The 14,462-nt window shown below is 38.6% G+C and overlaps 1 protein-coding gene across 2 annotated transcripts in view; it reads right to left on the minus strand.

Moving 5' to 3' along the window:
• Nucleotides 1-14,462, minus strand: part of C17H1orf112 (chromosome 17 C1orf112 homolog) — a 47,617-nt gene that overhangs the window by 14,846 nt on the left and 18,309 nt on the right. For both annotated transcript variants that reach the window (XM_045983196.1, XM_045983195.1), the window contains exons 9-16: nt 9,059-9,139; nt 7,647-7,711; nt 4,479-4,627; nt 4,088-4,217; nt 2,800-2,986; nt 1,949-2,031; nt 1,542-1,593; nt 166-255 (exon numbers count right to left, since the gene is read on the minus strand). In XM_045983196.1, coding sequence (XP_045839152.1) covers nt 166-255; nt 1,542-1,593; nt 1,949-2,031; nt 2,800-2,986; nt 4,088-4,217; nt 4,479-4,627; nt 7,647-7,711; nt 9,059-9,139 — 837 coding nt within the window. The remainder of the gene's footprint in view (nt 1-165; nt 256-1,541; nt 1,594-1,948; nt 2,032-2,799; nt 2,987-4,087; nt 4,218-4,478; nt 4,628-7,646; nt 7,712-9,058; nt 9,140-14,462) is intronic.

The raw sequence follows: 14,462 nt of genomic DNA on the forward strand, positions 1-14,462 counted from the left end.
ACACATCTAAAAGCAATAAGCAAAGCAATCAATAGGTCAAAAACTGATGCTCAGATCATATCAACATTTAACTGTGGAATAAATGGGGCAATGGGAAGCCTTCAAAGAGTCTGAATCCTTTTCTCAGCAGATGCTCAAAGACAGTGACTAAGATGATGTCCTTGCCTGTTGGGATGGGGCCATGAAGAAGAAGAGTCGCCTCAACAGTATGGATAGGTTGGTGAGCTGGTAGCATTCTCCAGGGCAAGATTTTATCTGGGAAAAGACAGAAGAGGAGACTGAATTAAAATCGTGGCTTTTACAAGCTTTGATATGCCAAAATAAATAGCAGTTAATAAACAGTTTCTGAGACAGAAGATTGTAAGTTATTTAGATTTTTAATTTAGAGCTTTTCTTTGTTTTTCTTCCATTAACCTAGATTACTTTTATAATGAGAAAGCAATTATGACATTGTATTTGTAAACAACCCTCAGGAATTTCAATTTCGGATTACCATTTGGATGATCACTTGGTATGTTACTCTTCTTACTGAAAGACAACTCATGGAATTTTTTTTAAGATCTAAGTACAGTAGTGCAGAAGTGGATATAACTCTGGATATTCGCTCCATTAAAAGATTTTATAAGCTCAATTTTCTAGACATCAATTCCTATCGTAATACACTAGGAGAGCTTTTACTTAATTAAACAAATGTTTTTTATTTGAAGAAGATACTCTAACATAAAAATTACTTGGATCGGTCTTGTACAAGACATGTTAAGGACTTAGAAGTGGGTACATGTCCAGACAATTAGCCATGGAGACATACATGCCAGCTGTTAGTTATTTCACACTTCCCTGGATTTAGTCTACAACATCTGTAAACAACAAACTAAGACGTGTATGACATAACAGTTACCAAGAAACGAAAGACAAATGGACCCAGATGAGATCTTTATAAAAGGCCAGGGACAAAAAAAACCAAAAACAACATGTCCATATCATATGGAATATATCAAACATCTCAGAACTTAAAAGCAAAGGTCAACGTTGAAAAAATTAAAATAAATCATCACTAAATCATTTTCTCTTTGTAGCTATTTACAAAGTATGACTTCTTTCCCCAAACGCATCAATCACTGTCACATTTGGTCCCTCTCAAATCATCCTGAGAGACAACAAAATCAAGAGGCAGCTTGTCTAAGTCACTTTAAGGGGAAAAAAAAAAAAAAAAACCTCTCAGTAATCCACATTACAACTAACTCTTTTCTTATTTTCTACTTAGCGTTCAATTTTAAATTTACTCATTAACCTACTCTTTCTTTTCCAGAACAATTCATACAACTCTGTAAGATTTTGACAGTATGAAACAATTTCCCTAGTTTGACAGTTTCTGGCACATCTTTCTCAACAGCATCAGCATTAAGCGACAGGAAAGAAACTGTCAAAAAATTTAGCTACCATACTATCTTTCCTTTTGATATTCACATTCTTCAAGATTATCATATCCCTAAATGAACTGCATGTAAAGTCAGTGTTTTAGACCTTGTAATTCTACTCACCAGCTGAGCCACTATGGCGACATGGTGTGCACAGAGTTCAGCAGTCCCGTATCTGTGATACAAGAGAAGATTATCTTTCCAAAATAATTTTTATTATTAGTATTCAGAAAACCAAGGAGATGAACTTCCAAAAAACAATAAATATTCTAAGCTGCAATTTCTCCATGGCCAAGGAACACCACAATATACAAAACTACCTAAGCAACAGTTACTTATTGACTTCAACCACAGAAGGAAAGAGGGAGCCTGGTTCCTGATTTTATGCTATGATACGAAATCAAACCATTCTGAGGAGCTACTAAGGGATTATGGAGACAAAATTTTTCTATAAACTTACAAGTATAAAACATCATTTACTGTCAATTACTACTATAAATCAATCCAAAAACCAAAAAAGCACATTGTACCGGGAAAGGAAGCACCATGCATCCATAGCTAACAGAGACGTGATCATATTAGCACTAAGCACAGCATTCAACAGAGCAACATCCTAATGAAAAACAGAAAGTTCATGATACATTATTATTCATATTACATTTCTCAAAACAATAAAACACCATCACAATCCAAGTACAACAGAACCTCGGTGAGAAGGCTCAACTTTCTAGTATCTGAAGGAGTCTGTAACACCATTCCTTCCACATTTAATGAGTCCCTACTATATATTAAGCATTGGGCTATGGAGAGTCAAAAGTGATTTTAAATGTGGTAACTCAGTCATTAGGATCCACAAAAATCCTAGAGCTGGATCTTAACCACTGTAAAATATCTTTTTTTTTTTTTTACTGTAAAATATCTTAAATGATATTGATCCTTATGTGAATTTTAAGAATTCTTTTCCTACAATTTTATCAACATATTTTCTACTTTAATTCCATTAAAGAAAATCAACATTATGCCTAAGATCTATAGGAGACTTGGTGCTACAGTCTACACTTTCCTTCATTCTCTTTATGAAACTGAATCAGGTAAAATCCTAACACATTTCCTCTTTTCACTTTATCTTTCCATATCTTGCCACCCAAAATGTTTTCTCAAATGTTGTAGCTAGCCATTATATCTGAGTACTACAGGACTCTAGGGTTACCATTTCCTAAGACAGAACTGAATCAAAGGATAAAAGGTACAAACTGAGAGAACAACATTCAAAAAGAATACACACTACCTATTCCTTTCTTCTGTGCAGAAACCAAAAATCTCAATGAAAAGCAAGCAGAGGGGTGATAACCTCAGCGTAGGCAGCAGGTGACAAACTCACCAGTTCAGGGAACAAGGAGGGATGAAAGGAAGCGATGAATGCACAGAGATGAACACAAACATGCTGATACAGGGTGACGGCAACTTCCACTTGCCCTTGACTCTTTACTCCTCGCAGATAAACAGGCAGAGAGAGTTCACCAGCACACTGCTCAAAACTGCAGAAAACAGCTCTGAACAGAGATATCCTGCAGGGAAATGGAGAACACTGAACCCAACACTCTCCACATTGAATATTTAGCAGGTACAATAATAATATGGCATATGGAGGGTTATTTTCCCAAAGCAAAATGTCTCAAGAGGTATATATCAATGAGAGTTTCCAATATGTGTGAACACGCAACCATAAAAATAAAATATAGTCACTGTTAAAGAAATCCCTTAAAGGAGAAGAATTTTTTCCCCTGTATTTTTTTTTTTAATCATTTATCAAATGTCTATCATAGTACTGAACTACACAAAGACAAAATTCATCAAGGAACCTGAAATCTAAATATATATTAGCTATTATATAGAAAACAGGTGTAAGTCACACAGAGGGGCCATTTTAAGATTAAAATAGTTTTAAGAAATCTTCATAGATTTAAGTAACAAATTAGAAATAGGCACAAGATAAAGAGGCAAAGATGACACAGCACGAGAAGACAGGTGTGAACAGCAGTCTGCCCAGAGCGCGGCGTGTGCAGAGAACGAGTGTACCAGTGACGGGACGTGGAGCAATGCTGGACTGCAGCGGCAGAGGGACAGATGTGGAGGCAGAGCTGGATCGGGTTTGCGTGTCTGTGCAGGGAGGGGCGGGAGCTCAGAGCCGGGCTCCAGGAGGTGACTTGCTACCGCACACGGAAGGTGCACAAGGAAAGGGTGAATGCTAGGACCCAGCAATCACGCGTGCAGTGAGTTGCTACAGCCTGGCAGTGGCGAGGAAGATGAATACGAGGAGTGATATTTCCTGGGAGAGAACTTGCAGAATCCAGCATTCTGTTTATCAGAGCTCATCTTGGAGTGGTAGCAAATACATCTACCCTGTTACACTCAACACTTATAACACTAAGTCTACACAAAAGCTTCTAAAACACTAAACAAAATTAATATATTTTTAGCATCTGTTATAGATTTATATGTTTTTTACTTATATTTATAAAGTAGCAATATATATGAGGCCTACGTAGGAATTACTAACTAGAATATCTGATGTAACCAAAAACTTCAGCATCAAGATCAGTCCCGATGACAGGGCATCCCAGCGCATCTGTAAGGTGACCGGATGGAAACACCACCGCGTCTGCTACCTGGCCGTAGCTTCCGAGAGCTGGTTCTCTGTGCACCACAGGGCCTGCACATCCTCGGGCTGAGACGGCAGCTTATCCATGACGACGACCAGCAGAAGACACTGTGGGAGCTGTAGGTCAGGCGGCAGCTCTTGCAGGTGACACAAACATAGTCAGTAAGTCACAACAAATTGCTAAAAATACACTCTCCATATTTTCAACAGAAATCTGATTGTGATGTGTAAAGAAGTCAGAGACGTAACTGCTTTTTGGAATTTTTTTCATTTAAAGAAAAGCAGAAGAAATTTTAAATAAAATCTTTAAAAAGAATGATTATGTAAGGGAAATAACCTTATCTCTAACAAGTCGTAATTAATAGATGATTTAAAATTAAAACGGTCTTGACGCTTACCTAATTTACTGTCTAAAACCACTTGCATGAAAGGTGGGAATGTGAGAAGCTGACTGATGAGCGGGTCCAGTGTAACTAGGAAAGTGCCTGCTATTTCCTCCTGTTGTGCCTTAGAGATCCTGGCAGCGTATAGGCTTGGGGGAAATTTGCTGGAAAGGGGAGGGAAAAAATACATCCATTAAAAGGTATCTTCTAATTGAGGTAGACATAAGTACTCTAAACTGATCTTCCAGCAGTGAAAATATATGAAGAATACACACAGCATGTATTTTATAAAACAAAATTCAAAGTACTAAACTGATACAATTGTATAAAGACCCCCAAACTAAATACATGACAAAATTAAAAGTTTATAATTTTAGACAAATCTTCGGTATTGTTCTGATGCATTTAACACCATTTTGACAGTAGTGTCCTTACAAAAGGACCATGAAGGGGCGCCTGGGTGGTTCAGTTGGTTAAGTGTCTGACTCTTGATCTGGGCTCTGGTCATGATCTCATGATCCTGCAAACAAGTCCTGTGTTGGGCTCCACACTCAGCAGAGGGCCTGTCAGAGATTTTTTCTCTCTCCCTCTCCCTCTGCTCCTCTACCTGCTTTCTCTTGCTCTACAATAAAAATGAATACATCTTAAAAGAAAAAAAAAAAGTCATGTAAATATGACTATCAAATAACCAATAAAAAAACTATATATAGAAAGATACTTCTGATAAATTCTGGCTCAGTCACTTCTGTTAAAAGTTGTTTTAAAATAAAGCAGGATGCTGAATTTGCTATGAGTTAATGCTCAGAAACAAGGGCTTTGCAAGAATTAAACTGTCCCAGAGGAAGACGCAAAGACTTTTTCATGGAAGACTGTCTCAGTTAGTAGACTTGAAACAAAACTTTAGTCAAACCTATGTGAAGTAAAATAAAAACTTGTATTTTGGTGTATTTGTTACTTTTTGCCATTTTATTCTGAGGATTTTTAACTTGAGGATTCCTGAAAATTCCTGTCTACATGCCATGCTCTGCTCCAGGAGCAGGTAACAAAGTAGTGCACAGAATGCACAAGGTCACTGCCTTTATGAAGTTCACATGCTAATGAAGGGAGGCAGTTAGCAAATAAATAAGCAAGAAGTCCATAATATAACAGATGTTAGTAAGTGCCATGGAGAAAAAAATAAAAGAAGATTAAGGTGGACAGAAAATCCTACTGAATTCTGTTTGAATACTAGATCATTCGTGGGTTTGTACAGAGAATTCCATGATCTCATTGATGTCTTATCACTCACTTTGGGTACCATATGGCCAACAGAATAGAGGAAAGCAAGGGAGGAGGCAGGAAGTGGGCAGGATCTCTGTGGAAACCCAGGCAAGGACCCAGTAGTGGACAGCATCAGATGCGAGTTCCGGTGGTGAGAACTGGCCGCGCTGGGGTACGCACACACAGCAAACACACAGTGAAGGTGTGTGATACTGACAGGCTAACAGGTGACATGTGGATATGAGAACAAGGAAAAATGTCAGATATGACAGCAAGGTTTTTTTAGCCTGATCAATTTGAAGAATAGAACTGCCATTTTTTTATTGGGCGGGGCAGGGAAAGGGAGAGAGAATCTCAAGCAGGCTCCCCGCTGAGCACAGAGCTTAATGTGGGGCTCAGTGTCACAATCCTGAGATCACGACCTGAGCTAAAACCAAGAGTCAGATGCTTTACCAACTGTACTACCCAGGCCCCCTCAGATTGCCATCTAAACTGAGATGAGAATGCTACCAGGGAAGCAGGTTCTGTGGGGGGTAGAGATGGAATGGCTGGGAATCAAGAGTTCAGTCTGGGTGAATGTGAGTTCAGACACCCTGATGGGCAGAGTCAGACATTAAAAGGAGAGATGGATTTAACACTGTGAGACGAAATGACCAGAAAGAGATCAGTGAGGCCTGAGAACTAGTCTACTGAGGCACACCCAACTTCAGTGAGGGAGACAAGGAACCTGCTAAGGAGAAGCAGCCAATGAGTTTAGAAGAAAATAAGACAGGTATTCTAGAAGCCAACGGAAGAAAGAGTTGGAGAGGAAGGGTCAAGCGCTGCAGACAGGTTACATAACACGAGGCTGCAAAATGACCCCGGGATGTCACCGATGAACTCAGCAAGAGGGGTTCTGGTCACGTGGTGAAACGGAAAGCCTAACTAAATGGTCTCAAGAAAAAAAAGTACAGACAGTAGTACAGACAGACAACTCCCAGGAGTTCTGTTGTAAACGGAAGCAAAGAAGTGGGAAGGTGTTTGGAGGAGGATATAGAACTGAGAGATTATGCTTTGCATTCTCAGAGATCACAGCACGCTGGTACACTGACAAGACCCAGCTGCGGGGGAAGACTGGTGATACAAGAGGGAAAGGGAACGATTGCTAGAGTGAGGTCCCTGAGCTTGTGAGTGCGGATGAACCAATGCACCCAATGAACCAATGAGAGGCCGGCCTCAGGCAGGCGCACAGAGAGCCAGTTCACGGAACAGGGAGCACATGGACCGAGACACAGGGAGAGCAGTCAACGTGCGGAGGAAGTCATGCTTCCATCTTTCTCAGTGATACACAGTGACGATGTGAACTGACAATGGGAGACAGGGAGAAGGTTTCAGACATGTGGGAAATTTAAGGAGGGAGAAGTATGGGAAAAGTTGTCTAGGAGACTAGAGAGGACTGCTGGACAAATGAGATGACCAAGTATTTCAGTGTCAACTGAGGGCTCCTTGGAGGTAATTGTCAATTTCACATATTACTAGCTCCTATCTAAATTATGATACTTTTCTGTAATTTACATTTTTTTTCTGAGACGGAGTTAACGACTACTAGACAAATCTCACAGAAGTAAAATAAAAAGTTAAAAGATAAAGAAAAATATATCTACACATATATAACCTTTTTTCCCCGGCCTTTGGTATTTATCACCACACCAGTTATTCATCACTCGGGCATTAGGTACTAGTTAAGAATACAAAGAAAAGTGAAGCGCACATGGAAGCTACTCTTTAGAAGCTTCCATCTCCAATTATTTTAAGCAAGCAGATAAAAATTTACTGAAACAGTAAAAAATTACTCAGGTGTTTTATTTTGAATGGCATACACGTAAAGTGTGCGTGGTTCGAATGGCACGTTACGTTTTAACAATGACACGGCGTTCTTCTTACCTGTGTGTCTGAAGATAAAGATGGTGCAGTGCACAGCAAGAATCAGAAAGTAAAGGAAGAAATTCCTAAAATAAAACAATTCTGTTCATTCCTTGCATGCACTTTTCTAACACATATCCTCTCACAAAGATGTGCAAAATAAAATCCTGGATGTACCACGTTAAAAAAAAAAAAAGGTTCTTTCATGAGAATAAAAAGGGGGATAAGGCTAAGTACCTAATTTACCACTAACACTATCACTATAACCACAGTTAGCAGCTATCACGTACTGAATACCTACTAAGTGCTCAGTAGACATGCAGCAAATGACTTTAGTATATCGCTTTATTTCAGTTTAGCCCTCTCAAAACTCTTATGACATATTATTATCCCCATTTCACAGAAAAGAAAGCTAAAGTATCAAGTAACTTGATCAAGTCACAAAGAAAAAACAAGGCTAGGATTCGAGTACAGCTGTGATTGCTCCATTACAGCTGGGCTATCTCTTAGGAAGGAAAATAAATAGTTCTTACTGTATTACAGGATGTAGAAAAAAGCTCTCATTAACTTTTTAAAAATTAAAGATTCCTTTGATAGAAAAGGATTGATTCAAAATGGCATAATTCGGCACAATTTTGCCTCCTACATACCAAACCAGTATCAGATGGCTAAGTGCCCATTAAGTGCCATTGGTGCCAGGACCCTCTCAACGGGCCCTGCCACTGACGCGCCCATCCTGCAAGTGCAGGAGCCAGGGTCCAAGCAGCCAACGACAGAGTGGCGGCCGCCCAGCAGGTCCGGCTCAGGAGCACATGGAATGGGCTGGCAATGTGTCAGAAGTCAGCGTCCCTGCCACAGAACCCTGATTACAACGAAGTCACTGGAGATCTTTATCTCTTCCTCCAAAGCAAGGAAGACAAGTTAAAGACAAATTCAACAGGGACAGAGTATTTTTTTCTTAATCACCTATATGTATTACTAATGTTTCTTTGACCAGCTGCTCTAATCATTCTCTGCTCTTCAAAAAATCTGCCTTGATAACTTACCTACTCTATTCGTGTATCTTCAACTGTCACTGCTATCCTGATGACCCCCCAATATGCAAGTGTTCTCAAAATTAGTTTACAGTTTTAAACCTTTGAACATGTCAACAATTTAAAAATTTTAAATATGGTAGAATTTATAAACAGTATTGAAAGCCAAACTGAATTATCTTCTGAAAACTGACTTGTGCTTATGTAAGTAATTTTATTTATATTTATACTTACCGATGTAACAGATGTTCAACATATACTATTTTAAAAAGAAACCTATAAAATATACTCTTGACAAAATAACTTCAAAATACTGTTTTTGGCGGTAACAATAAAAGCAGGAAAATTTATAATTTATTGTGGATTTCACATTTACACATTATAAAAAATAAGCCTTACCTTGGTATAGTGCAAAAGAGAGTTGGCAAAGAAACGACACAATTTGAGTGTTTTCTGAAATAATTTATAGTCAGCATTATCCTGTTCCCAAAAAAGAAAAAAAGAAAGCATAACAAATAAGAATATGAAATCAACTAAACTTATGAGACAATATTTCCTAAACAGATGCGTTAATAAACATTATAAACATTTTCCAAGCAAACCTAACTCTTCTCTGAACTATTGTTAGAAGCAACACAAACACCAAATGACAGATATTTTAAAAAATTAAGCTCTACTGAAAACAAATCTTAAGTTATAAAGCAAAAGAGGTAGGTGATCATTCCTGGTTGATCTGAAAGTGAAAGAAATTTAAATACCTTATTGCTCTTTGCTATATGGAAATGAACAGACAGTCAAAAAGAAAAAAGTCTCAAATCAATACAAGAATGAGATATGAAAGCAAACAGGAAAAAGATAGGGAGAGAAGACAGTTCACAGAAAATATAAACAGTCAATAAACTAATATTGAAAAAATTCAAATTACAACTTAACTATATATCTTTTGAGGAAAAGGGGGGTGGGCTATTTGCTGAGCAAATATGAAAAAAACTGATAATATCCCAAAGTTGCTGAAGAAGTGAGGTAACAGGCACTTTGTTTTACCATTCCTGGAGCATCAGACAATACACTCCTTGCATTATTATTAAAAGCTAAAGTGTTGAATCCCCTTGATCCAGCAGCAGAAATATATCCTACAGAAACACTAGACAGCACAGAAATGCAACGCAACATTTTTATATAGTGAAAACTGAAATGAATGAAGTATCTGTCAAAAAATTCAAGGTATTTTCATAAACTATAATTGCATAGAGCTATTACAAAGAATTGGGTAGATGTATCTTCCCAGACACAGAAAGCCCTAAGATAATTCAGTAAAAAATCAAGCTGTAAAACAATATGTATAAAATCTTATAATTATTTACAACTGTGTGTCGTGTTAGTATCTGCTCCCTAACCCCACAAAAATAAGTCACAACTTTCCCTGTGGATCTCTCTATAAAGATAAAAGTAGGATTTCACTTTCCATGTTAAATCTTTCTGTAATGTGTGAGGGTTTTGGGAGTAGGTATCACATTTGTTAACTGATAAAACAGTGGCTGTGTGTATGCAGGGGAGGTAGAGACTAGGGAGTCATCCTGCCTGGACGAAACCCCAGCCCCACTACAACTACACATACCTTGGGAAAGCTATTAAACCTCTCTCGAAGACTGCAATGTGTGGCTTATACTACAGTTTATTTTGAGTGTTAAAGTGTTGACACCTGGCAACTTAACTCAATAAATGTGGGTTTTGTCACTCCAAAGTGTTAATACACACTATAATCCCAAAAGCTTAAATTAGTACCATAAAATTAAGTCAAATAGATACTTACTGTCTTTAATTCTGAGAATAATTTCATATGAAGTAACATAACTTTAATGTTAACTATGTTTGATTTCTTTCCAATATAGCAAAACCTTAAATAAACCAATCAAAACAGCACTAGATGATCCATTAATTGACCCTCTTTTATTTTTATTAACAGTATTTGGAAACAGTTACTTTCTTCACCAGAAATCGGTTAGAAGAAAATTCACCTTCTGTGATAATAATAAACATAAATTTTCTTATAAAGTGTTATAGAAGCTTAAAATTACAGACATTAAAGACGAATCTACGCTGACCATGTAATATACTCAATAAGAAATCTTAGGCTTAGGTGTGTATCACAAGAAATCTTCCCTGACTCCATGATTGGGTTCCTACCTTTACTCCCATTAGCCAACATCAAGTTCTCCAAAAATCACACCATTCTCTAATTACCTGTTTATTTTTCTCCCAGCCTAGACTGTAAATTGCTGAGGACAGAAAATGTGACTTACACAGAATAAGATCTCTGGAAGCGCATATTAAATAAATGGCCCGTGACACACAACTTACCATGTTTGCCTGCTTTCAATTTTTCTTTCTCATTCAAGGGAAAATTGTGGAATTTTCCCTTGCAATCCTCCAACCAAAGGATCGAAAGGATTAGTTTGGTTGAAGGATTAATTTTAGTTCATTACTAAGCATACTGATTAAATCTAGAGCTTTTATTCTGACATGTAATCCCATCTAGATGTACTAATTAATTTAAAGCAGGAAGTATGTAGGGGTGCTTGGGTAGCTCAGTTAATTAAGCATCTGCCTTGGCTTGGGTAATGATCTCTGGTTCCTGGAATCAAGCGCCATGTCAGGCTCTCTGCTTGGCAGAGAGCCTGCTTCTCCCTCTCCCTCTCTGAGCATGTGCGCTCTCTCTCAAATAAATAAATAAATCTTTAATAGTTACACATATATAGTTATAATAAGCTATATATTTATGTAGAAAAGGGTATGTTCACTTTCTAAACAGCAACTTACATCAGCATTATATGAGCAAAGGTAGCAATTACGGTGGAAGTTAAATTTATAGTAACTGCCTTACAAATAAATTTCCCTATCTTTATAAAAAACTAAGTCATTGGTGTTAAAAAACTCTACGTTAGAGTCAAGATGGCGGAGGAGTAGCACACTGAGATGACATCAGGTCGCAGGAGTTCAGCTAGAGAGTTACCAAAACATTGGGAACACCTACAAACCAAACCGGAGGTCAAAGAGAACAGCAGCAGCAATTCTAGGAACAGAAAATCGACCACTTCCTGAAAGACAGGACCTGCGGAGAAGAGAATCTGAAGCCACAGAACATAAACCGCAGGGGGAAGGGCCGGCTCCCGGCAAGCAGTGGAGCAGCGGAGAACAAAATCCGAACGGTTAGAATCTGCTCCACTGAGGGATGTTGCTCCACAGGCTAAGCAGGGGTGAAGCCCTCGCTGGGACAGTGTGGTCTCAGTCCCATGGGGTCACAGAAGGATGGGGGTGTCTGAGTGCAGCAGAGCTCACAGGTATTAGAGCGGGGAAGCCGGCTACAGAGACAGAGCCGAAGACAGCTCTCAGCGCGGGGTTACCTTAAACTGTGATCTGAGGCTCAGTCAGGCCATTGCTCTTTCAGCAGGGACCCCACAAGTGGAAGATCCGTGGAGACCCACCGGAGGAGCAGAGCAGCAGGAATCTGCTGGGTTTGGACACCAAATGGGGCCGTGTGCCAGAGACAGCAACGCTGGGTCACAGGCCGGGGGAGCTCGGAGCGCGGCTGGAGACCAGGGGCACGGGAGGGATTAATGGTTTTTCTCCCAGGGCGCACTGAGGGGCAGGACCCCAAGCTCTTGGCTCCTCCGGCCAGAGATTGGGCGGCCGCCATCTTCATTCCCGTCCTCCAAAGCCGTTCGGAAAGCGCTCAGGGAACAAAAGCTCCGAGCGCGAACCCTAGCCCATTGCTTAGCCCCGCCCCTGGCAAGGACGGTGCAATTCTGCCTCTGGCAAAGACATTTGAGAATCACCGCAACAGGCCACTCTGGTAGAGGATCAGCAAGAACATCCAGCCAAGGCCAAGTTCACTGATCAAGGAGAACAGTGGAATTCAGAGGAGGGGAAAGCAAAGCATGAAATTCATGGCTTTCTCCCCATGATTCTTTAATCTTACAAAGTTAATTAAATTTTTAATTTTATTTTTTTCTTCTCCTAATTTTAACTTTTCCTTTTTCCTCTTTTAAAGATTTTTAACTAGTTTATCTTAACAATACCTTTCTAAAGAAAATATTTTTAAACCTTCATTATTATAGTCCTATTTTATCCCTCATTGTATCTAACTTTATTTTTTGTGTAATACAGGGTTTTTTCTTCTAAAGAATTCTGGGATACAGCTTCTTCTAATAGATCAAAATATACCCTAAATCTAGCACAGGGCTTTGTTTTAGTCTCCAGCCTGAGCAAAGTCTCTCCACTTTCTTTTCATTCTTTTCCCAATCAACTTATCTTATCGACTCCTTTTTCAGAATATTTTGAAATTTTCATCTTTGCAGTCATATTCCATCCCTTCATGGTGTTTACCCTTATTTTTGTGTATATACATATATAAGTTTTTCTTTCTTTAAAATTTTGGGAGGTAGTTTCTTCTAAGGGACCAAAATACATCCCAAATTAAGTCGGTGGCTCTGTTCTATTTACCAGTCTAATATATATATATATATATTTTTTTTTTAATTTTTTTAAACGTTTTACCCCCTTTCTTCTCCCCATGATTTGGGGTCTCTTCTGATTAGGTTAACGCACATTTTTCTGGGGTCTTTGCCACACTTTTAGTATTTTATTCTCTCGTTCATATATTCTTATCTGGATAAAATGACAAAGCAGAAAAACTCACCATTAAAGAAAACAAGAGGCAGTACCAAAGGCTAGGGACCTAATGATTATGGACACTGGTAATATGTCAGATCTAGAGTTCAGAATTATCAAGAGTTCAGATTATCAAGGTTCTAGCGGGGCATAAAAAAGTCACAGAAGATATTAGAGAAACCCCTTCTGGAGAAATAAAAGCCCTTTCTGGAGAAATAAAACAACTAAAATAAAACCAAGCTGAAATCAAAAAAGCTATTAATGAGGTACAATCAAAAATGGAGGCTCTTACTGCTGGGATAAATGAGGCAGAAGACAGAATTAGCGATATAGAAGACCAAATGATGGAGAATAAAGAAGCTGAGCAAAAGAGAGGTAAACAACTACTGGACCATGAGAGGAGAATGTGAGAGATAAGTGATATCATAAGAAGAAACAATATTAGAATTGGGATTCCAGAAGAAGAAGAAAGAGAGGGGGTAAGAAGGTATACTGGAGTGAATTATAGTAGAGAATTTCCCTAATACAGCAAAGGGAACAAGCATCAAAATCCAGGAGGCAGAGAACCCCCTCAAAATAAGAATAGGTCCACACCCTGTCATCTAATAGTAAAACTAACAAGTCTTAGTGACAAAGAGAAAATCCTGAAAGCAGCCCAGGACAAGATGTCTGCAACATAAAATGGTAAAAATATTAGACCGTCAGCAGACTTATCCACAGAGACCTGGCAGGCCAGAAAGGACTGGCATGATATACTCAGAGCACTAAACGAGAAAAACATGCAGCCAAGAATATTATATCCAGCTAGGCTGTCACTGAAAATAGGAGGAGAGATAAAAAGCTTCCAGAGCAAACAAAAACTAAAAGAATTTATAAACACGAAACCAGCTCTACAGGAAATATTGAAAGGGGTCCTCTAAGCAAAGAAAGAGCCTAGAAGTAGTAGACCAAAAAGGAATAGAGACAATATACAATAACAGTCACCTTACAGGTAATACAATGGCACTAAATTCATATCTCTCAATAGTTACTCTAATGTAAATGGGCTAAATGCCCCAATCAAAAGACACAGGGTATGAGAATGGATAAAAAAAACAAGACCCATCCATATGCTGTCTACAAGAAACTCATT

The sequence above is a fragment of the Meles meles genome, chromosome 17 (genome assembly GCF_922984935.1).
Source record: "Meles meles chromosome 17, mMelMel3.1 paternal haplotype, whole genome shotgun sequence".
In the NCBI taxonomy this organism is placed as follows: Eukaryota; Metazoa; Chordata; class Mammalia; order Carnivora; family Mustelidae; genus Meles; species Meles meles.